At 39.4% G+C, this 26,017-nt stretch overlaps 1 protein-coding gene across 1 annotated transcript in view; it reads right to left on the bottom strand.

The window, feature by feature from the left end:
* The window catches only part of DPYD (dihydropyrimidine dehydrogenase), a 617,920-nt gene that overhangs the window by 50,397 nt on the left and 541,506 nt on the right, over positions 1-26,017 (bottom strand). The window contains exon 21 of the mRNA XM_042465741.1: positions 22,438-22,617. Coding sequence (XP_042321675.1) covers positions 22,438-22,617 — 180 coding nt within the window. The remainder of the gene's footprint in view (positions 1-22,437; positions 22,618-26,017) is intronic.

The raw sequence follows: 26,017 nt of genomic DNA, 5'->3' as shown, positions 1-26,017 counted from the left end.
GCTGCAGCATTGTTCCCAGTAAGAAATTCATCCAAATGACTGGGACCCTCGAATTCAAAGTGAACCCAGTTTTTATAGTGTTTTGAACAAAGACATTAAAACAGATTGAAATAAAATATTAGTTGCTATTCACATACTGTGAAATAATCCAGAACAGTAGAAAAAACACTCCACATATACAGAAGAAGTATTCATTAATTGTTTCAACAGCAAAAAGGACAGGTTGTGAGAAGTGATATATGTAAGAATGAAGACATAAGACATATTGACCAACTTATACAATGAACTGCATGGAAAAATCTACCCAACATGACAATCAGCTTCCAAGATGCAAAATGCACCATATCATGCAGCTATCTTCATTAAAATTTGTCTACCATTGAAGTGAATAAAGGACAAATAAGATCTTTATCTATGACTATATGTCATGGCAATAGCTGGGGGAGGCATTTTAAACCATAATTTCTATGCAAGCACAATGAGACTAAATAAAATTCACAGAAATCAATAGATGATATGCAAGACTCTTTCAAGCTGTCTCACTGCTATAATGATTTCCTGAGTACTAGATTAGACTGAAGCTGCAATTCTATGTTAAGGATGGAAACAATATTTGAAAAATGTTTGCTTTTTGAATATCAGGAAACACTGACAAGAAGAATCATGGACTGGCACAAATCTTCACAGTTGAGGCCTTACTGTGCAAAAAATTTGTACTTGGTTGATTTGCATAGAAAACAGCATTTTCTGTACAGAAAGAAACATTTTTTTGTTCAGGAACTAACATATCTATGTAGAAATTATGGCTGAGATCCTGCATCAAACACTATGGCAGTGTTGGTGAACCCATGGCACACGTGCCAGAGGTGGCACTCAGAGCCCTCTCTGTGGGCACATATGCCATCGCCCCAGCACAGAGTTTGCCAGAGTTTGTTACTAGAAAGCCAGAGGAACACGGCACTCTGTAATAAATAAGTGGGTTTTGGGTTGCAGTTTGGGCACTCGGCCTCCAAAAGGTTCACCATCACTGCACTGTGGCCTTGTCTGCATTGGCTAAAATACTTCAGGGGCATCCCATAGTATTCTGGCCCTGGAGCTGCTCCTTGTATCTGGCCCTTTGTCCCCATGCCAAGATGGGTGTCTGCATGTGTCCCACTGAGCTTCCTGGTACATCTGCCATTGTCACTCATGTCTGAGGTCAGAACGAGTGATCTCTGGCAGTGGCAGATGCATTGGATGGCTCAGCAGGATGTCCATTCAGACAGCCACCCATGCATGGGAACAAAGGGCTCCAGATCTTCCGGGAAGATCTGAAGTAAGAGAAACGTTTTTCAATTCATGTTAAGGGTATTATATACTGTACTGCTTTTGGTGCTGAATGGGACAGACAGTATCCAAACTGTTCACACCAGAACCAAGTTAGGGCTGTGCATCATCCAAAGAAGACACTGCCAGAAGAGGGTGGTGGTGGTGGAAACCAGAGCTTTTGTTCTGTGCACACGAGGACATATTTCTGTTTCAATTTCTCACCTGACCCTTAAAGCCCACCTTAAAAGCTAGTCAGCCATCCAGAATGAGGAGGGTCTGTCCTGCTGTCAAATAGGACACTTGCAAGATGACATGACCAGCTTCTTCCTACAGGTAAGTTATGTTGCCAGAAGTAGAAGCAGAGACCCCGGCAGAGACCTGGAACAACTCTTTATTACAGTGTCATACTTTGGCAGGAAAGGGGTTGATCAGACCCCATTGTTCCAGATAACTGACAGGTTTTTAATGTATGCTTCAGCATCATTTGTGGTCCATGATCACAAATGACATTATGAACCAGACGTGATGTCCTAGATCTAATTTACAACATTGTAACAGACTACCTAATCCAAACCAATATTTCTATGTAGAAATATTATTTTCCTACACTGAAAAGCTGTTTCCTGCACTGAAAATGCTGCTTTCCATGAAAATCAACCATATGAATTTTGCACAGAATGAGTCCTGAATTATGAACAGGCTTCAAAAACAGTGTGTTTTTCAAAGACTTTCTCACAGCAGGAAGAAAATTGCTCAGATTACTCATAGCTTCCCTTGGGAACAAAATTAGTGAAGAATTATATCCTTATTCTATGTACATTTTGAGAAATAAGTACTTTTGAAGGAATGAGAAATTTCTTTGAAAAGATTCTACTGCAATCATTTTTAAAAATCACATTCTTTCTATCCTGAATATGTAGAAGTTTGCAAGTTTTGGTACGTTGAAATTCTCATGCTCCTGCGAAGGACTAAGGAATATATGGTGTTAGTCCCTATAATAAACTTGCCAAGCTTTTGCAGCCTGAATATATTAAATACTGTATGATCTGACCACCCAGAAGCAGCAGATGCTTTTTTGTTCAGCTTCTCTGTCTAAGAAATGGAGCATATGATGCACTGGGTTAACTGCCTTCAATGACTGGAAATATATGGTCAATGTGGGCAATTAATCTGGAGGAAGATGCTTGGGGACTCACATATGAATGTCTCAGGCTATTAATCATTGCTGTAAGAAATGAAGACTGTATAGGCAGTCTCTAAGAAATGAAATACAGATATAGATATTAGGTTAAGTAAGTTCAGCTCCTGTTGTATCTGTCCTCAGTTCAAAAAGGGCTTACTAGATTGCTTTAAAAATATTTTTTATTGATTAATGAAGTTGTCTTTATACAAATAGCAGGTGAAACACATCAGCTTAGAAGAGGCATTCCCCTGCTTACACAGGAGGGATAGGATGCCTCTTCTAAGAGGTAAGAATACAGAGGTAAGCATGGATACTTACGACAATACACTCCTGAATTACTATTTTGTTTTATTCATATGAAAAATCATGCAAATTGATCCATCAAATGATCCATGGCTACAGTGGGAAGAGCCTGTCCCCCCATCTGACTTCATAAACAAGCACTTCTATTTCTTGAACTGTTCTGAGTTAATGTCTTATTAATAACCAGTTCATTACAAAGTGAGCTTTAAATATATGCCACAAATGTAGCCATAGAGTCTTTTACAGATTTCTCAAACAGAGCTGTCTGTCTGCTGTGAAACCAAAGTATTTGTGCTCACCCTGCTTTCATGGCTTCCTAATATCAGGACTGTGTTAAGGACACAATTTATCCCTAAATTAAATAACAAAGCTTGTCATAGTAAAGGTGATTTTATTGTAAAGGAGGGGTGGGGAAAATAATGCTCTGGGGTGACATTCAGGTCCCATGACTGTTTTTTGTGGTCATCAAGACCTCCAGACACCCAGACTCCCATTTTCAGAGGGGGCGACAGGTCAATTGTCTCTTTAGAAGTCTCCAGGAGCACTGATTCACTTTTTAAAAAGGTTTATTCATTTAAAAAGAATAATCATTCTTTTAATGTTTAAACTCCCTGGTATTGGACTTTTGGCCACTTTCATTTATTGAGAGATGTTGTTGTTGTCAAAACAACCTATTAGAAAACTGGGCAACCCTCAGATGGTCTTAGTAGCAGAAATCTGCTCTCCTGTACCACCAAAGTTTCCTGCCCTGATGTAAAACATGCTTTTTGAGAAATACATTTTCAAGAACCAGTGTTAAAATATAGGTGACCAAAGTACAGGAAGCTCCGCTACACATCCTTGGGAGAGTGTCTTCAAGTTCAGGAGGAAAGTAAGACTGGTCCATCTCATGAGGCTATTGAAACAGTATCATGCATGTTGCTTTAATTCATTTTATGTCCTGTTATTTATTTCATGCTTTACTTGTTTCTGTACTATTTAAATTGCAAGCTACCTTGTGCCCCAATCATGAGATAAAAAGCAAACAAATAAGTAACCAAAGCTGGCAATCTGTATTCCAATTACAGATTCATAACCTAGACTTATGGATTTGTCATTGCTCCATATTCAGTGGTACTACAGATATACTATCATTGACCTATTGCCGTGATTGTAAATGCCCCTAAAAGCTACTTTAACAACCAGCAGCTGCTATTTTCAGCTATTACTGGGGTATAGGAGGAGGATTTCTTCCACTCCTTCCAACCAGCAAGTGAGGTTGCAATGCTGAAACATTGCCAGTTAAACAGACCTCCATTGCTCATTGGCTGTTAAGCTAGGTATGGGGGGTGCGAGAGGTTGGACCAGGAGGCATTATTTATTTCCTTATCACACTACACTGTTATAGCCCTATACAGTAGGTCCTTGGTATCCACTCGGGTTTGGTTCCAGGATCTCCCATGGATACCAAAATCCATTGATACCCAAATCCCATTAAATACAATGGCAGAGTAAAATGGTGCCCCTTATATAAAATGGCAAAATCAAGGTTTGCTTTTTGGAATTTATATATTTTAAAAATATTTTTAAGCTATAGGTCAGTGGTGGAGAACCTTTTAGTGACCAAGTGCCCAAACTGCAACCCAAACCCCACTTATTTATTGCAAAGTGCCACGTTCCTCTGGATTTCTAATGACAAACTCTAGTGAAGTCTGTGTTGGGACAATGGGGTGCCCACAGAGAGGGCTCTGAGTGCTACCTCTGGCACACGTGCCATAGGTTCGCCATCACTGCTATAGATGCTTGAATCCATGTTTTTAAAAAGTGCATGGATATGGAGGGCTGACTGTATCCCACTTTCACTGCAATGGCTGCCTCCTGTGGAATCCTGGAATTTGCAGTTTAGGGTGGGACATTTAGAATTTTCAGCCAGAAAGCTCTTGGGCCTCACTAAACTACAAACCCCAGAATTTCACAGGATGCTATCATGGCAGCTAAAATGGAATACAGTGCTTTAACAGTGTAGTGTGATAAGGATCTTATTTGGTAACACATTCTGAATGACGTAGGCAATGCAGGATATTTGCACAGATTAACAACATGGATGGATGCATAGATGGATGGATGCGAGCACAGAAGAAATGTGTTTCACATGCAGTGGAAAATATTTTCATTCCTTTATAAATAAGAAAAGTTGTGAAAGTGTGTGTGTTTGTGTGTGTGTGTGTGAGAGAGAGGGAGGGGTTGAGGGAGGTAGAGAGAGAGAGAGAGGGTTGAAGGAAGGACAGAAGGCTCGTTCTGAATTTTAAGGTACTGTCCTATTCCACCACTGATGAAAATTCTTCCACCAGCAATTCTAACTGACTATTATGACAAATGCTTTATCATGAAGATCCTGGCTCCTTTTAAAATAATGATTTTTCTTCTTCTCATGACTCCTCTGGTCAGCACATCATAGGGTCTTTTGTCATGAAACAACTGTCCAATAAGCAATCATCTTGGGGAAAACCTGTAGCATAATATCTTCAAACTCTTTATAATCACAGCAGGAGTTGGAAAAATCTACTTCTTAAAGTCATTGCATTTTTAAACCATTTTTGGAGAAGAAGTTATTTTTAATTACATGACATAAGGAACTGTGTTTTTCATGTTCCAGAACAGTTGGAGAAGAACATCATATATTTCAAAAAAGCCTGAAACTGTATGCTGGGATGAGCAAAGGTGAAGAATTACATGGCTTTTCCTATTTCCTGAGTAAGCATGGCAAGAACTTGGCACAGCCGGACAGGTGAGGAAATTTAACCTAATTTAAATTTTGAACAAATTTGAGACCAATCTAGCTTCTTCAGCAAAATAATTCCCAAAACAAAGTTTGAAAAATGGGGAATAGAAAAAAGAATTATTTATTTTCCAATGGTTTTTCAATGGCACTATCCAAGGAAGAATGCTAAATATTTCATTAGATGAATAATTTGAAAGAATCTATCAAAGAAACTCCATTAGTGATATTAAAATTATTCTAATCTGTATGACAAATTGGCTGAGATCCTGATTCAGGAGACATTCATGGATCACATAGTGCAATCTTTGCAACCACAGCACCCTGTAAGCAGTGCAACATACCTGCTCCTTATAGCATTTTTTTGTATTATCAGAGAGTGGAGATGATAAGTAGGAAAGCATCTAGCTATTTTTCTGTAGGTGGATGCCCTATGAGGAATGCCTTAGGGAGCTGGGTATGTTTAGCCTGGAGAAAAGAAGGTTAAGAGGTGATATGATAGCTCTTTTTAAATATTTGAAGGGATGTCATATTGAGGAGGGAGCAAGCTTGTTTTCTGCTGCTCCAGAAACTAGGACCCGGAGTAATGGATGCAAGCTGCAGGAAAAGAGATTCCACCTCAACATTAGGAGGAATTTCCTGACAGTAAGGGCTGTTTGACAGTGGAACACACTTCCTAGGAGTGTAGTGGAGTCTCCCTCCTTGGAGGTCTTCAAACGGGGGCGGGATGGCCATCTGTCGGGGATGCTTTGATTTGGATTTCCTGCATGGCAGGGGGTTGGACTGGATGGCCCTTGCGGTCTCTTCCAACTCTATGATTCTATGATCACTAAATTGTGAAGGTGCAGGTCCAATTTACACCATTGTAATTCACTAGCAGGATGCCACCCATTGTTTGGGTGGTTTGCTGAGGATCTAATACTGCACACATTTTGCACAAATGTACAAAACATTTCCCATGCATTTCTCATGTGTAATGCAAATGATGGCAGTGTGGTGCTCTATAGATACTCTATACTACAGCTCCCATAAGCTCCAATAGGTATGGACAGAATTTATGGGAGCTGTGGTTCAAGACATCTGCAGGGCACTAGTTCGGAAATGATAACATAGTAGGAATAGCACCAGCATCAGTGCTAGTAGTAATTAAGTATAATCTATAATAATAAAATAGAATGTCCGCATATCCATCTATGGCTGTCATAATTCATGGCATTATGTTTAAGTGCCTTCAAGTTGCTTGTTGACTTGTGGTGACTCCTTCAATTTCATAGTGTTTTCTTAGGCAAGGAATGTCTTGCCTAAGAAAATGCTCACAGGTGGTTTCGCCATTCACTTCCTCTGAAATATAGCCTACAGCACCTGTAGTAGAAGCCTAAAAACTTGAAAGTGTTTTTATTGTCCTCTAAGTTGAAATGCCCATGAGGCAGAAGCAATTCCAAACTGGAAAGGGGCAGCCATAGCTCACCATGAAGTTATGGTAGATGCCTCAAAATTTGATAGCTTTCCCCAAGATTCAGTGCTCATTTTCAAGCTGAAATTCTAAATGTGGAGGGGGGTCTTGCCAGAAACAGAAATTCATAATTCATCAGGAAATCATTGTAGACCCCTCAAAATTTGACAGAGTGTTCCTGGTTGCCACCAAATGTCTCCTAGCCAGTTTCAATTTTAAAACATTCTAAAAGTAAAGAAGGGCAGCCTGTCATTGAGACAGCATGATAATACCTTCAAAATGTAATACTTTTGCTTGTCACTTAAGTTGCAGTAGCCAGCTGCATGTTGAAATTCTAAATGGGAAGCTTCCTAGAAACAAATGTAATAGAATAAAATAAAAATGGAGGCTGTCATATCTTATCAGGAAATATTTTTTTAAAGGGCTAGAAAGCAGGAGAGGATTCTCTGCAGCACCGGTCCTGAAATGCCTGAGGGAGAAAATTGGCAAGGACCACAGGAGAGGGTTAAGATGATAGTGCTAATATTTCTGAGGTTTAAAAAGGATGGAAGCAGTGGCATTCCCACCCCTAGTGTCACCCGGTGTGAGACGGGGCTGCTAAGGGAAGATGCAGAGGGGGCAAGGTGGCGGTAAATAGGGCACAACTGACACTCTTTTTTTTGCTGTGACAATGATGGCCTTCTCCTCAGGAGACTGGATCCACCAGAGCAAAGGCAGGAGGGGATTGCTTGACTATGTCCTGTGCTGCTGTGGTGTGAGCCTCCTCATGGGGAGACTGGCACCACTGCAGCAATGGCAGGAGGGGTGTGCTTGACCCTTCTCACCCCACAATGGGAGGAGGGCCCAACAGAGTGTCACTCCTTTTCTGGGATGTCACTTGGTGTGGGCCTCACCTCCTGTATGCCCCTAGTGATGCCATTGGATGAAGGATGAGAGAGGGCTTGCCAAGGTACTACTGGTAAGAATGGTGAGGTTGAAAAAGGAGAGAGTTGGAGTACAAGATCATCATGGACTCCTTTTGATATTGACCTGAGCACTACTGGTACAGCAGTAGTACCAGTAAATATTGACTTGGGCACTACTGGTACAGCAGTAGTACCAGTAAATATTGACTTGGGCACTACTGGTACAGCAAATATGCTTTGAAGTTGTACAAGGATTAAGAAGTAAAAATAGTCCTTCCTCCCTGAAGGGTGATAATCCAATATTCATGAAAGAAAAGGGATGGAGAAGGGGGAGGAAAGCAAGCAACTTTAAGCATGAATTCTTGAGAAATTGCTTTAAGTTTTTAATGAACAAGTGGGGTGGCCCCTGAGAGAGACAATGCTTGAATCAAATGACATTTGGTTTGATCTATGCCAAAAGGGTAAACCTACTGTCTCACCACTCACTTGGCAGCGTCCCAGTAGATGCCAGGTTTTCACCAGCAGCAAGCGGGTGGATCAGGTGGCTGTTAATTCATGAGAGGCAGAGAGGGCAGGAATCACATGGACAGCTGGTCCCAGAAGAGTTGAAGGAGTGTGATAAAAAAAGGATTAGCAGTCATGTTCTGGGATGCTCTGACATCAGCAGCCTGCCTTGTCTGATGAAGGCTGACCATGCCAATACAAAAGCAGGGTATCAGGTCTCAACATCTTCTGCTGACTTGAGAATAGTTAAGAGTTTAGGAACTTGAGTACTCACAAGTCACACACATTTAAATCCCCAATTAAAATGAGCAGGTCTTATGAGCAGGTAAATTATTACAAGCCTATTTTCTGTGATCCTCATGAGCTTGCCAAGAAAAAGAGGTAAGAAGAGGCTGATTTACCCCACTGATCTTTTTTTATATGGTCACACGTGAAAATGGTGAGCCATTACTACATGAACTGAGCTGCTAGGTTTAAAAAAATAGCTAGGCAAGGTATGCAATTACACAAAAAAATTCAGTAGTGAAGTCTCATAATAAAAGCATGTGTGAAAACCAGTGGCGGAAGGCTTGGCTACATTAGTCTTTTGTTTCCTTGCATTTGTGCCATGGCTGGTCTTCCTTGATATTGTGAACCAAAAATTTATTTGAAGTCTAACCTAAAGCCACAAATGAAAACACGGACACAGACAGCCTCCACCACCCCACAAGGAAGAAGGAAAATGGATTGAATGAAGCCACAATAATGTGAAGGGGTTGATGGAACATACAGAGATGTTATGTATGGCAAGAAGGAAGAGGGGTAAGGGTTGGTGGTTAATAGGAAAAGATGTCAAAAAAATTGAAACATAATAATAGTGCAATTTATCCTTGCTAAACGTACTGTAGTGCGCTATAATTAAATATGAAAACCTAAATTTATCTCTATGTTCAGCTGTCATTAATTTAACAGGGAATGCACATGTTGTAATCTAATGGCTCATTCCACCCCCACCCCCACCCATGTGCAGCATATTAAAATGTATATTAGCCTCAAGGTGCATAAACACACAATAATAGGCCAAAGGTTTTGTCATCTGGAAGGGAGGGGGGGGATTCCACGCTCAAAGGCCGTCAAGTAGCTGGTGATGCAGGGGAGCCACTCACTTAGCCTCATTAAGCCACAGCTCTCTTTTGCTTGTCTTTTGTTCTGCATGACAGCAGCCTCTTTGTTGTATAATAATTCATTCCAAGTTCGTTCCAAGCTACCGAAACTGGTGAACTGTGGCCATTTTAATGAGAAGTATTGGTGGTATGCATAATCTGGGAGCCACGTGGACCAGGCAATCACAGAGCACTGCAGCCAGCAAAATGAGACACTGTCGAAATCACAAATTTGTCAAGTTGTTTTTGGACAGGGTATTATAATAAGCACTAAAATATGCACCCTATTACTTTGCATCTGCCAGTCAAAGATCACTGTAATGAATGCATGCTGCAGGGTATGACCAGGCCATTGTTGTAAGTAAAACAAACTGGAGAGTACAAAAAAGAATTATGTATTTTTGGCAGCGCTTGACTTATTTTCAAATCCTATTGCATTAGGAGCGGGATTTTTCTGGCACAGTGTCCAATACCAGAACACACTGAAACTGCCAGAGCTAAAGAGTTAACTGAAATACATTGCTGTTCAGCTTTCTTTTAAAAATGGTTGTGTTTACTAGCTGGGGGGAAGACAAAACCAGTGCATACAACAAATGGAAACATCCAACACATTAAAAAGGCACACAGATTAAATCCTTTTAAACATCATTTACTATCATCTTAGAATCCTTTGTTGAAACAATTTCCACTGAAACTTGCTTAGTCGTTTCAAAATACCATTCTGGAAATATCGTTTCATGAAAGGAGCCTAGTTAGGAACAGTTCACAATTTCCTTTGCTGTAAAATCTGCACACAGCAAGCTGCATAGGTACAGGCTTCAGGGCAGAGAAACTATGGTCCTTTGAATGTTTTGGATGACATCTCCTATAATCATTTTAAAGGGAGGCTGGGGCTTCTGGAGCTTGATGTTTGGACATAGGATGGATACATGAGAAAGGAGGCAGGTCCCCTGAATGTTTAACCTGTCCTGCTCCTCCTCTTGTCCCCTCAGTAGAGAGTTCAGAAGGCCCAAACCCAACCCCCATTCTGATGTGAACAGTCTGAACAATGTCCAGCTAGTTCAGCACCAAACCCAGGGTATAAGACACTTAAAATGTTTTATAAACATTCTGTAGAAAGTGAGTGTAAGGGTTAACGTAGAGAATAGAAGTGGAGATGGAGAAGGGGATTGAAGGATAGAAGGGGAAAAGAGATGGATATGAGGTGAAAGGTAGGTAGGAGAGGGAGATAAGGAGGAAGGAGAAGGAAGGAAGGAAGGAAGGAAGGAAGGAAGGAAGGAAGGTGGGAAGTAGGGAGAGGGTTATGGAGGAATGGATGGGATGAAGAAAGAGGGAAGGTTAGGGGAAGGTATGAATGTATTAGCTGGGAGAATGAATGGGAGGATGTTGGAGGGGAGGTATGAATGGGAAATTGAGATGAATGATAAGATATGATAAGATAAGATAAGTTGTAATATTTTTGTTGTTTGATCTGTTGTATGTATGTATGTATTATTATTATTATTATTATTATTATTATTATCATCATACTTTATTTATATAGCGCTATAGATTTACACAATTTGATGTTGTGGTCTAATGTATTCTTTACCAGTTTAACAAGAAACATTTGCCGGTGGCAATGCAATGGAAAAGTGAGAGAGAAGCTTTATTGACCTGTTGTTTGTATTCTGGCCACTGTGTAAGATATGGAATTTGTCTTACATGACATTAACTTTAAATGGGTATACACTAGAACATTTTTCTAATCCCCAAACGACATAAGTGCATTACTTGAACATAAGTGCTGTAAGTCTCCAGAGAAAGATGAAGAAAGCAACCAATGATAGGTACTTGGTAGAAACAGAAAGCACCAGACAATGACTACACTCCAATCCAACTGTATTAGGAGAAATAGGATACTTTTTGCAATACATTATAAACACAATTGCACACAAACACCTTTTAATGATGTTGCTTTCTTTGATAGGATGTTGATAGGATTTTTTTTTTTAAAAAAAAGAGTTTTTTCAACTTTTGTTTCTCCTTTCCTTTTTGAAATTCATTGTGAAAGTCCAAGGATTTTGTGAAAGATTTCACAAGGTAGATTTCCACAAGGAATGTCCTTTTCTCATAGCTCAGGCTTTCCCCATAAGATCTTAAAGCACACAGGTGCAAACATTGGCATAAAAGGCTCAGAAATACTTTCCCAGCAAAAGACTAAACAGCCAGATATAAGATCAAATTACTTGTGCATACTTTATAATTAATGTGCACAGTTTTTTGTAGTGCTAACTTCAGAAAAGTCTAGGTACAGAAAGGATATTGATTTTTTTTTAAAAAGCTGGAAAATAGGTTTTCAAGTGTTGTAAAACCCATACGAGGATAATACTATATGGATGAGAATCTGTCCAAGTAATGATTTATTCTTACAGTATTTAAAAAGCATGTATTTTATTTCCTGAATATGCTGTTTTTTGTTTTTTGGAGTTTTTTGGTGAGGAAAATACTGCTTTTGTGCAGGAAACTTCTTTTCTATGCTGATATGTTTTCCCCAATGCAGATAATTGCAGGTTTTTGTTCAGGGTGCTTAATTTCTGTACAGAAATTGCCATTTTCAACCATTTTGCAACCATTTTTTTTCAATATTCACAAATCTTCTTTCCCTCTCTAGGCTTCCTTGGAGGCTGCAGTTTGCCTAATAAATGATAAGTCCCAAAGTGTGAATAAACTTGGAAAACCGTGCAGTTTTCAATGACTCTCTCCCAAAGAGGAGACAAATGGTAAAGTGATTTGGTATTGCCTATGAGAATGAAATTTATCAGCATTTATATCTCTAAGCCTGAGCAACCTCAGAAATGTGAGAAGTTGGAGAGAAGAAATTCAATTCTTTCCCCCCCAACCACAATCTAGACAAAATCTTCTTTCAAGCTGTCCCAGAATTGCAAATAGCAGCTTCAGAGAGGAACTTTTATGAACCTTTCCAGCCAAGCTCTTCATGCAGATGTTTCTTAGGCTTACCCGAAACTGTCTATTTAACCACACAACTAGTAACAATACCTACCCCCCTACAAACACACACTTTCAGATTAACACACTGTTTTAAAGTTTACCTTTCACTTAACATAACTTTATGTATACTTAGCTAAGTAGCAGAGCTGTTAAGAAAACCTGCCAATGAATTGCAAAAATGTGTATTGGGACATTGGCAAGCGTGCCTGATGCACATAGAGACAAATATGCATTAGTGAGTGATGTACATTGGAGCATGATGTGCACTGGTGTGCAATGTGCATTGGGCAATTTGCTGGGTCTTCTATGTAGTAACATAACAGTAGCCCTCTACTGGATAAGGAAATTACAGAACTATCAAGTTCTAATTCCCGCATATGTAAATCCATTTACAAAGACACAACTCCAATACATGATTCCAGTCCTTGAACTGTTTACTCATGTCTATAAGGAAACTGAGAGGATGCCTTCCACTTTTCCATCTAGTTCTCCTTGGTGCATCCACACTGTAGAAATAATGTAGTTTTGACCCCACTTTAAGTGTCGCAGTCCCATCCTATAGATTCTTGGGATGCATAGTCTTATAAAGTCTTTAGCATTCTCCTTCAAAGAGTGCAAAGATTACAAATCCTAGGATTCTGCAGGATGGTGCCATGGCAGTTAAAGTGGTATCAAGCTGAATTATTTTTACATTGTAGATGCCCCCTTACTCTGTGCCTTTCATGTTCTTTATCTTCCAAGCACAAATAAATTGCATTAGGCAAAGAAGGACTAGATACTAAGTGGGACAGGTTCCTTTAAACACATACAGAGACAGAGGCAATTGGGCAGGCAAGCAAAAGGTGTGCAAATAATGAACCTCTTAATGCAATAAAGGCAATGAAGCATATTCAGTACACAAAACCCACAATTGCAAATGGAAATTGGGTAATAATTGGGCAAGTTAGTGTTACTGCTTTGGACCAGATTAAAAGGAAAGATAGAAAGAGACAAAGTGATGTAACTTGAATTAAGACATATAAGTAATACCATGTGCTATTCTTCAAAGCTACAAAAACTCTTACTGCTAGCCTCTCCTTTCCAGCACTACCAATATTTATAAGATAGTACCTGGGGCAATTTTGGATGGCAATGTTCAAAGGCCTATCTAAATGTTATCCATAGCCAAAATATGTAATCTATATAATTAGCTTGATGCACAATAGGGTGGTTGTCAGCAAGGAGGAAATGAAAGAAAGTTTGTATCAGATTTATGAGGTTGTGCAAACATTAAAAAAAATCAAATGGTTTTATCAGTTTTCCAGTTCAACAATGATACAGCCCTTTAAAAATGACAAAATTATCAAAGCCATCCAGTGTTCTAAGGAGTTTTCAAATCAATCACTTCAGCCATTAATGATCAGAACCTCTGAGTGGAAAGAGTAACAAATTTATGTGAGATAAAATGGAGTGAGATAATTCTCTTTTATTGTTAGGTATAACTAATCTGTCAGGTTTTTAAATCACAGGGTACACAGCTGTGGGTTTGAAAATTCTGTCAATATTTTTCTTCATCTCTTCCTAGCAAATGACCTATGTTGCTGGGTCACATTGACATAGAAGGGAAATTTGGATAACATCTGTTAAATGTTTACTGTGGCTGGAGGCATGCAAAACATTCCAAATTTATTGGGTGCTCTCCAGACAAAGTAAAGCAAAACACTGGCACCTAATTATGCCCTTACATTCCACAGGCTGCAACAGCATATGAACATAATAAGAACCCAAAAGAATTGGTTTAAAGGCCTATTTGGTCCGGCATTCTGCTCTCATGGCTAGATGCAAATAGGAAACTCACAAGCAGACAATAACTGCAATAGCATCCTCCTGCTGATTGACCCCAGTTACTGATATGGAGAAACATATAGGGAATGGATGTTTAGATTTCGCTGGATTACAGCCATTTTCTTCAGGCTTATATATGATGACGGTGGGTGAGGTAGTGTGCAATATTAGAAATATATTCTGAAATCAGTAAGATCTTCTGTAATCATTTTAGTAAATGTGGTTACAGTTGGACTGTAGAAGGCTGGTCATATCTGGGATCATGCATCTGAAATGATTTAGAGGTCCTTTGATATTATACCAAAAAAAAAACAAAAACCCTCCTTAACTGTCATCTTGGCCTCAGAGGGAGAGATCAGGCAGACCCAGCTACATCAGGGACTGCCTGAAGGAAGAGGACCCTCCCTCCTTAACTGTCATCTTGGCCTCAGAGGGAGCGATCAGGCAGACCCAGCTACATCAGGGACTGCCTGAAGGAAGAGGCCCCTCCCTCTTGTAACTGTCATCTTGGCCTCAGAGGGAGTGATCAGGCAGACCCAGCAACATCAGGGACTGCCTGAAGGACGAGACTTCTCCCTCCTTTAACTGTCACCTTGTATTTTGTATTATATTACAATTTTTACTGTACACCGCTATGATCATTGCGGAATAGCGGTCTATAAATAAAACATATTATTATTATTATTATTATTATTATTAATAATAATAATAATAATAATAATAATAATAATAATAATAATAATAGAATTATGGTTCCATTTGGACTGCCATGGTTGCATCCAATGGAAATTTTAGGTTTGTAATTTGGTGAGAGAGAGTTCTAAATACTCCAAAACTGCAAGTCCCAGAATTCCATAGGATGTTATCATGACAGTTAAAATGAAAACATAGTACTGTAACTCTGTAGTGTGAAAGGGCCCCGGGACAGAAATCTAAGGTTCAAGGGCAACCTTGGGCTTTTTCAGGTGGGCAAAAGGGACAGGAGCATACTGGGATGCTCCCATCAGTGTTGTGCAATTGGGAGAAGATTTTCAGATGATGTAGTGATAATCCCATCATTATCCCATGAATGAAAAGGAGCTGGAAAACTTATTTTTATTCATGGCATAATGATGGGATTATCGCAACATCACACAATGTCATCAGAAAATCTTTGTCCTATCGTGCGACACTGACAGGAACATTCCACTATACTCCCATCCCTTTTGCCAGTCTCAAAAAGTCCATACTCCTTTTTTCAGCCATATGACTTCTTGATATAAGATTCTATTTATTAGCATTTTTAAAACTTCACACTCATGTATGGGTTTTGCTACCGACCCACTGAGCCAGTTTTCTGCATTCCAGATTGTGCAATATATACATGTGGTGATTAAACAGTTAGCTAAAGTAGCAATATTATCTTATTGCAAGTGAAGAGGTCTGATAGTTTAGATTAATATCAAGCAGCATATCTAACTCAATACTGTTATGTTATAGAGATTTATTCCTGAAACCAGGGCCATCTTACACTTGCTGGTTAGACAAAGAGGCAGGGAAAAGGAAAAGTCTGGCTTGCTACAGACTGACTGGTGTAATGGCCACAGATTGTGGTGGCTATAGTCTCCCAGCAGGCTCAGAGAAAATAACTTAATTCCAATTAGTGGGAGTTACTAATAGCTAAAATGCGAGAGAGTGATTGCTCCTATTGTCCTACTTGTGAGCTTCCCACAGGCACTGGATTGGCTGCTTTGGGGAAAAAGAAGTTGAAACAGAAGTTGGTAGAGAATGTGGGAGGCAAAGATTCACAAAAGCTGATACTTATGGTTTTTTGCTTAGAAATAAGCCATGACAGCTGAGATCGCACATCAACTTGTTGGCACTCCACCAGTGCACTTTCCCTCTTCCCTTTCTGCCTTGGCATCACCTGTTGCATGCTGGACTGCAGCCACATAGCCAGTTAGAGGCCAGAGAGGGGAGTTAGGCAGCATTCAACTGAAGTTCCACAGCCAGGAGCAGAGAAAAGGCATCGACCTCCTAGCTCTACAGCATACTCATGTTTCTTTTTGGAGATCTGGGAGGATTACATCTTCTTAATGCTCCTGGCTGCAGAATCAGGGTGAGGTATTTTCTCTGCCCCTGACTGCAGATTAAAGGCACATTCTGGTATTCTGGAATGGGAAAGATCAGTTGTACCATTATGGGTCATTTTGCATCTTCACTTAGAGACTGTTGGCTGGTTACTACTTGTTGGCCTAGCATGCTTATAGTATTAAATGGTGAGATGACATGAGGAGACACAAATGCTGCCCACAGCAACTTGAGTAAAGCACCTTCACGAACAAATACAAAAACTGAAAAACAGAATGATGTCCTTTGGGTAAACACAAGAGTGAAATATTCATGTTCCCAATTTTGCCTGGGAAAACAACATCAAGCCCATTTCTTACACCCATTCTATTTGTGAAATACTTTAGTGTCTGGATGTGATTATTGTTAAAATGTAATCAGAGTGCTAAACTATTGTTGAGAGCCTTTTGATTGCCTGCTTCTTCAAATTTCTGATACAGCCAGATAACCTACTTTGGATATGATGGGATTCACATTCTACCCCACCTCACTCTGATTCTTTGTATGTGTGTGATCAGTTTCAGGATTCTGAAATGTTTATTTTCAACAGTTTTTGCACATAATGCATTTAACAGTTAATTACTGATATAATAACAAGCTAAGAATACTATGAATTGCAATATTTCCCTTCCCCCTTCTCATTTAAAACACAGAGAAAATAAAATTATCTTCTGACAATGGCTATGTAGCAATATACAAAAATAATGCAGAATGTCCTGAGGTTCCTTTAGAGTATCAAGCAAGTGTAAATGAAATATACATGAAATATTTGTGAGGGGAGGGGATAGGGTAAAGGGAGATGAAAATCAGAACTTACCTCTTAACCACACAACATTAGAAGATGAAACAAAAACTAACCATTAAATTATTTTAAACCCAGAAATACTGTATTCTCTAGAGCTTAGCGATAGGATTGTCTTTACAACTGAAAGGTAATGTTACAATTTTCAGAGCTTCACAGAGAACAAAGAAGCCTCCTCTAACCTCTTACTGAAAAGAACTCCAGTCTTCAGCAATGATAAGCAGAGATTTGGAGGTATCTGACATGCCAAATCCTATTCTTTTGTAAATCTTGGCTTTATACAACATTTTCAACCATGTTATATTAGATTTCTCGAAGGATAATCAATAGGCATGATGTATAACTGAAAGTACTGTTCAAAGCAAATCTCTTCCATAAGCCAGAAACAAAAGCTCAGGTTTTGTTGCTGAAAATCTACTCTCAGCAGTTAGGGTGGGGAGGCAAGAGCCACCAGGGAGCAAATTAAAAAATCCCGTTCTGACCATGGCTCTCTTCGCTGAAAGCAAAAGTCACCCTGAACCTGCTGTAACTTATTCCAGCTGGAAATGGTCCCAGAGGAATCCTATTGCAAATTGGGAATGCTTAAGCATGGCAGCTACGTGGAGAGAATTCCTACATGGTTACACAGCAGGAGGCATTCTGGGTTCTTGGCACCACCGGATTAGTGAGAAGTGAGGTGGAGATCCTCTAGAGGGTAAGATTCAACATTCAGATCTTAAGGCTACGACCCAAATTCTAAATCTCTTTAATTGGTATGACATTTTCAATGACATTAATAAATGTACTAATAGGGAAGCTGTAAGGAAACAAGGATCTGCCTCATACAAAGTCAAACTCCTGTATGAGCTGATTTCCCATGGAGAAAGGCCTGACTCTAGCATTGCTAGGATACTACCCCTCCTTGTATACCCTGTTATGGCCTTTATGACTGATCAGAAATGCCATCTTAAGTGTACTATATTCCAAATCAAACTCCTATATTTGTGTGATAAAAGGCTGTAAGTGTCACAGATTCCCTGAACTCGGGAAATTTTGAAGCCAGACTTTACTGAGTCTATGATAGTTCCTCTTCTTTGAGGTTTCCTTGAACATTTTTGGTTAAATGTTCATGAGGTCACTCTAGGTTTTGGAACTCCCTAGAATCCAGATTTCCAGGTAACATCTCATGGTGATAAACACAATGAACTACGAGGTCTCTGTTTTTATATGGTTGCTTTTCTACACTCCTGCTTCCTCTGGGCTCCTAATATCTTGTCATATGTGAGTAGAATCTCTTCTGTTAATGTTTCCCCCCTTGTTTTTCACTGGCACTAAGGCTCCTCCATTCCCTCCCTATGTTTCAGGAAGGAAGGAACAAAAGGTGCAATTATGTATGTACATTTGTTTTTATGTACTGCTTGTAAGCAATTGATAATCAATGTGGGGTAGTGCTCTGTGTGTTGGACTAGCACACCAGGAGACTGGAATACTTGGTTTTGCATCTCCACTCAGCCATGGAAAACCACAGGGTGACTTTGAGCAAGTCACTTTTTCAGCCTCAAAATAAATGGCAAACACCCTCTGAATAGAGAGGTGAAACAGACCTCCCCGCAGGAGCAGCTTCTGGTTGCCCCTTTAAGCACTGGATTGGAGCTGTGGCAACCACATGCTGCGGCCTGATCCGGCATTTTCCTTGCACAAAAAGAAGAGGCAAAAAACCGCTCCTTTTTGTGTCTGCAAAAAGGTGCCTTTGCCACTGTGCCAGTGTTTTTTCTGCATTTTGGCAGCGTACAGCATCTAAATGCCGTGCTGCTGAAACGCTGATAGCTGTGTGGTCAGGCGGGCAGTATGACACCCACTTGGGGGGGCAGAGTCAGAGCATGTGCCATGCAGACATCATGTCCCCAAGCTGCTGGCAAGCCGGTGTATTTTGCCGGTGTGTTTAGCCCCAAGGTTTGCCAAGAAAAAAACATGATAAGTTTACTCTAGTGCTGACATAAGTTGCAAATGACTAGAAGGTTCACAACAACCACCAAGTTTACATTTAAAAAAAAATGTAATGCAATATGAGAAACAAAATATAGTAAATAATTTAAAGCATTCCAGAAACAAGATGGAGAAAGACTGTGTAAACAGGTATAGTCTCATCAGGTACTTAAAGTTGTCAGACCATACAAAGAATATTTTCCAGAGGATGCGTGTGAATGCTAAAAAAAGCCCACCTACTTGATGTCATGTGGTAGTACTTCATTTGTTGTGGAACAACTAGTAAATATAAATTCCCTCATCTGTTTTGTCAGCTTTTTAATAATGACTGCAATTCTCCTTCCCTTTCTCAAGGAAGCCAACATAATTCAATGTACATGCTGGCAAAAACCCCTCTTCAACACCTGCTCCGTTCCTGCCTCCAAGCTGTGTAAAAACTTTCAATGGTAAAGCATCAAATTGTGTTTTAAATTTAATGTCTCAATGAAACCCCATTTTTGAAATTCCTTGGTGCCCAGGTATCTTATGAGGACTCTCTGCTATCTTAAACAATCCAAAATCACTCATGCAGTATTATTTTGTATATATATTTTAAATGAGTTACTTTCTGGGCAAGCTTTACCAGACAGACAGCAGCCTACCTGTTATCTAGCAGAACAGAGCCAGGGCTGCAGGGAACACTGAATAATTCTTGCCTGGCCTCATGTTCTGGAAAGGCATATTCTCTGAACAAAGAGCAGAAATAGTTTGCATAGTATATATAGGGACAATGTTCCTGAGCAAGCTATGTAACTATGGCTGATTCTCAGCTCCTGAGACACTTTGAACAGCAGATACTAGGTAGTGGATTGGACATATCCATTAAACTGAAACATCTTCTCCTATTACGCCTTGAAAACAAGGCTCTATAGAAAAACAGTGGTTTACTACTGAATACAAGTGGTCTTCGTACATCAGCGTTTGAAACTAGCACAAATAGCCATACTATTCCTTTGCACTAGAGACAGGATATAGATGGTGTCTCTAGTGCATCCCCTCCCCTTCCAACAATGGGAATTCTATTGATGGAAGTGTACCAGAGAAGCACATTGTTGGGCTTTAGTGTCATCACATCTACCACTATTCCCGTTGCCCAGTGGTTCTGTATGAGCTTGCAGCTAGAGAATAGTAATCACCAATACCAGAAACCTTTAATTTTTTCCAAACAGCCTCATAAATTCATACTGGGAACTGTTTTCTGGTAGGTGTTAGAGCCAGTGTGGTGTAGTGGTTTGAGTACTGGACTAAGACTCTGGAGATCAGGGGTTGATTCCCTTATTGGTCAATGAAACTCACTGGGTGACCTTGAGCAAGTTGCACACTCTCAGCCCCAGAAACCCCATGACAAGATAGCCTTAGGGTTGCCATAAGTCAGAAACAACTTGAAGGCACACAACAACAAAGACACTAGAACCTCAAATTATATGTGTATTCATAGAGATTCACAAAATACATCTTCATGGTCTCAGTTCCATATGATGTTTATGTGAAATTTCTGTCCATGAATGCTCATAAATCACAAATGTGACATTCAAGCAAAAGACGTTGCTGGTATTGTTTTACACCATTATATTGTTTTTTAAAAAAGCTGTAGTACTACTTAACAGAAGAATGCTTTGTGTCAGTTCAAACAATTTTACAGAATTTTGCAATATTTTGATAGTCATATAGACACGTCTTTCAAGCTCGTAGCAGCTGATGAATCATCATCCCAAAGCCCAGGGAGTGAGCTAAAATGAAAGACTAGCTGTTTTGTTATTTTATATTGTACCAGCCAGAAGGCCCAACTAATAATTAATAATAATAATAATAATTTGTTTTATTTATATACCGCTATTCCAAAGATCATAGCGGTGAACAGTAAGTAAGCGGAATGAACAAGGTAGCTAATTTGCCCCCAACAGTCTGGGTACTCATTTTAGCTCCCTCCTCGGAAGGATGCAAGCCTGAGTCAAGCTTGGGCCCTTTTGCTGGTCTTGAACTCGCAACCTTGTGGTTTTGAGTGAATCGCTGCAGTACAGGCATTTAACCACTGCGCCACCAGGCAACAATATGCTTAGCATGTAATTAGAAATGGTGCTTATTTGAATGGTAAAATTTGTTAGTTTTTCCTGGCATGTACTTTCTCTCTCATCCTGTAGTTCATCATGCTTTGTTTGTGACTGACCATGAAAAGAAGAACATGGGCTTAATTTACAAATCTGACTGCCGAGGCATGGATCTATAAGGAATTCCCATTGTTGGAAGGGGGGGATGCTAATCACTGGGAATATGCAATCCTCTTAATGTTTAGTTAAATCTTATATTAATGTCTAGACTATTTCAGATATGTTTGGTTTCAGTAATAAGTAAGTAGTTTCTAGGTAAGACCACACTTTTAGCTCATCACCCTTTCCCCCAGCAAGAGAGTTAGGAGGGTGTTAAAATGCTGGCAGATCTCCTCTGTAAGTAGTAAAGCATTACAGATTATATCAAGTGTTGTCACAACACAGTGACTACCATATTGGCAGACATTTCACACAAATAATATTGTCTGGTCCTTTCACGTGGCTTGCCAGGCACCTAAATGCGTATAACATATAGGCATGAATATTACAACATTAAAGCTGAAATCCTGAAATAAATTTATATAAAACAAACCTAAAATATAAACCAAATAAATAACAAGAGACTATATTGAGTGTAATCAAAATACATGATACTGCAGTAGCAAACTATTTGATTTATCAGCAAAATATGAGATTCTGATGGGACATGGCAGTATTGTGTTCAAGAGAAGTTTTTTTTCTGCATGGGAGAAGCACTGTTATTAATTTGGCAAAGGGGGAAGTTGGGAATGTGACATAGCTATGAAAGTGAGATCAGAGCTTAAAAGTGAACACATTTGTTAGATAATAATAACAGTTTTCTTTTATATTCAGCTTTGGATGTTTATACTGAAATGTGATATAAGAATTGTATAAGTAAGTAAATACAAAAAAATAGTCATTTGCCTCTTGAAATTGAAGAGAAGTGTGAATTTTGGTAAGTTCTTAAAAATGAACCACTGTGATCTCTCTCTCTCTCTCTCTCTCTCTCTCTCTCTCTCCATCTGTTGCATCTCCTCCTACCAAGTATGGCCCAGTAAGAAAGAGGTGTCTCTGTAACATACCTTTCCCACTAAGCCAGCAATTGTGGGCACAGGTTTTCCTTTCTGATGTCTTATAGTTGGTGGACTCTGTCCATCCCAGTCTTGAAGTTCCTCTATGCTCTGCAGATAAAGCAAAGCCCTCAGCCCAGTGCAGTAGTCTTCAATCACAGTAAAGTCTTGATTCTGAATTGCACTGCTCACCTAGAAAAACATACAATTAATTATTATGGACATTAAAAGCAGACAGATGATCAAAGATGACAGCTGCTCAGACCATTGGCTTTTCAAGCTACCCCTCACCATGCTTTAACTGCTGTAAACTTTCAGGTGATTTATCTAATTATTTGTTATATTCCTTTCTGAGCAGTCCACAATATATCATGAAACAAAAAGACATCATAACCTTTAACACACACACACACACATCTCAGCTACAAAGTAGAATCATCAGCAGAATTAAGACCTATAAAGTACAAATAGAATAAGATGAAAGGCTAAAAATCCTGGAAGAATTGTGGGGAGATCTTCCTAGAAGGTGCATAATGTAGTTACCAAGCAATTTTCTCCTGGGAAATCAATCAGTGCTGATAAGTAAGTTACAACAAATTTGAAGAATGAGCCATTCTACTAACTTTGAAGAGAAGGGAGTATTACCTATTTGGCAATCAGTCCACTAGCCAAGATTCCATAGATTCAGGTTAAGCATGTCAGTGAATGGGTTTTTTGGGAGACATTCTGTATTTTTGATCAATTTTATATCTGTATGCTGCACAATAATGCGTGCACTTGGATTAAGTCACTTATACTTGTGTTCCAGAGCTCAGCTCTTACAAACAGTTTTTGAATTGGGGCATGACATAATAGCATCTTGTTTTGAAAAGAAAAACTTGAAGGTCAGCCTCAGCAATAACATTAGAGACTCCTGCCATTTACCGTTTCCAGTTACTTTCCTACCTGCCTATTCAGAACTTTAAATGGGAAATGAGAAATTAGATTAAGCCCTTGAAACTGGGAAATAGCGCTATAATGTATCTGGCTGAAAGGTAATGTGTTATAAAAGTGAATGATGTTACTATGAATTACTTTTGGGGGAGGGGAATGAGAGTGTATAAACATTTTAATGTTATCATGTCAACATGGGTTTGGGGATGTGCTTCCAATGAGTAAAAAGCACTGAGTCCTCCCAAAGTGTTGTATATTTAGAATCATTTAAAAGGAAAGAATCTTTAAAGAATCATTTTAAAGAAATATTTCAATATGTCAGTCATTTTTCTATATCCTCATTGTAATCATCTGCTACTACCATTTTTGCTAGTACTGCTAACGTATTATGGCTATGATTCTGTATCAACTATTTACTTACATTACCTCCTTAGTTACATAGCTAAGTAATGCCTCCCAGTTCAGTCTCACCCCCAGTCCTCATTTACTGGGCAACAGCCACTGCAAGTGATAGGGGTCTGTTCTCATTAATCAGAAAGCAGCTGATTAACATTCCCACATCTTCTCACGAGCAATCTCTTGTGCAACAGTCAGAATGACAATTTCCCCACATGCCAGAGATCACATGTGTAGGAGTGTGTGGGAATGTCAATGTGCTGCTTCCCAATGGACACGGGAACAGACTCTTGTTGACCAGTATGTGGGGACTGAGCGACTTTCACAGACCCTACATATCCCTTAAATTCGGAACATATGTAGTGCTTGTGAATACAAACCAGTTATGAATTCATAACTCTAGGTTACACATTCATAACTGCCTTAGTGAATTCCAGGCTACTTCTCAAGGAATGACTTGCAGTAAAGACTAACATTAACATAGTGACCTTTAAAAATAATATTAAAAACTTTGATTTGGCTTCTGTTTGTATTAGTAACAACCCTCCCCCCACTTCACCTCCCATGTATTTTTCCTAGACAAACAGAAAATGGTCAACTACCAAGAGAAAAAGGGAAGTCTCACACAGATGTCCCCACCTGACCATTCAAAATTAATTCACACAATTTGCAAGGCTACATCTGATCAAATCCCATGTAATATTATCAAAGTTTTATTCCTGGTGTCACATACTGCATTACAAGCTGTTGTTCAGGAGGAAGAAAGTACGCTTTACATTTTGAAATACTGTACACTGCAGTTACGCGAGAAGAAACAAGGAATATGTATAAAATATGCACAAGAACATTTCCTATGCAGCCCATTTACATTACATAAAATCTGTTTCTCTGGAGGAATAGTGTGAGCATTAATTAGGTCTGTTATGTCTTCCATAGATTTAAGTGCTCTCTCTCTCTCTCTCTCTCTCTTCCTTTTTCCTCCAGAACAATTATAGAGAACATCATTATAATTTCCTCCACAGGTTATTTAACTGTAAAACTCAACCAATGCTTTATTTAAATTTCTTTGTTCACCAAGGGCTTCTAATTTTTAAACATATGAGTAACACTTTTCCCAGCAATTCAGACAAGGAGAGGAGGCATTGAAAATGCAGGTTAAAAAAGTATCCTGGTTAATATAATCCAAATAAGCCTCATTCCATTGCTGAAACCTTGTACTGTTTTGACAGTAAGTATGCAGCTGAGATACACAGGGCATTACAAGTCTAATCTTATAAATAATCTGACTATTAATGTTTATCACCTTATCTTGGTAGTAGGAACTGAAATATTACCAAACTGCAACAAATTTATAGATTCAGGTAGAACACAGTCCAGTCTAAATTTCTGATGTGTATCAAAGCATATCCCCAGAGTACCACTACCAGGCTTAGTCATAGCCTCCTGCTGCAGCAAGAAGCCAAGCAGCAGGACACAACAAAACACTTGTACTTAGTAACAGGAGGGTGTTACTCAGTGGGTTACAACAGAATCTGAGACATCTATCAAGGACAGTAGGAATTGATGCGAACAGCCCCTGTATCTTTATATGCCTAAGCAGGATTGCTTACTACCAGAGCCTTACATTTTATCACATGCAATAGACTTAAAGGACTGACTCTCAGACTTGAAGCTTTGCATTCTAAGAGTGGTGTTCACTGATGGTCAGTGTCTCCTATGTCAGTGGAGCAATGAATCCACTCTGAGTTTGACTCCAGGCTTGCAAGAAACTAGCCAAGATGCTGAACTTATTTTGGGAATGCGTAGATAAAGTAGGTTCATTGTTGAACATTAAGAAAACAAAAATAATGACCACAGAAGAAAATAATGACCACAGAAGATCTACATGTATTCATCCTAGATGACAAGGAAATTGAAATAATTAATCTTGGATCAAAAATCAAGAAACAGGAAAATGACTAGGAGGGGAAGGGCAGCTATGAAAGAACTAGAAAAGATCCTGAAGTGCAAAGATATGACACTGAACACTAAAGGTAGGATCGTCGAAGCCATGGTACAGTCAGCTCTCGGTATCCACAGGGGATCCTTTCTGGATCCCCACGCAGATACCAAAAATCTGCTCAAGTCCCATTGTCCTCATTGGTGGCATGGCTGCACCACCATTCAGGACAATGGGACTTGGCCATCCTCCCTCCCCTGAGGCCTGCCTCGCCACTCACACCATGGTAGATGGCAAGGGGCTGCCTGCTCTTCCTCCTTCACT

This window comes from Sceloporus undulatus, chromosome 4 (assembly GCF_019175285.1).
Source record: "Sceloporus undulatus isolate JIND9_A2432 ecotype Alabama chromosome 4, SceUnd_v1.1, whole genome shotgun sequence".
NCBI lineage: Eukaryota > Metazoa > Chordata > Lepidosauria > Squamata > Phrynosomatidae > Sceloporus > Sceloporus undulatus.
Note: the sequence above shows the minus strand (reverse complement) of the source record. Positions and strands in the feature narration are given on the sequence as shown.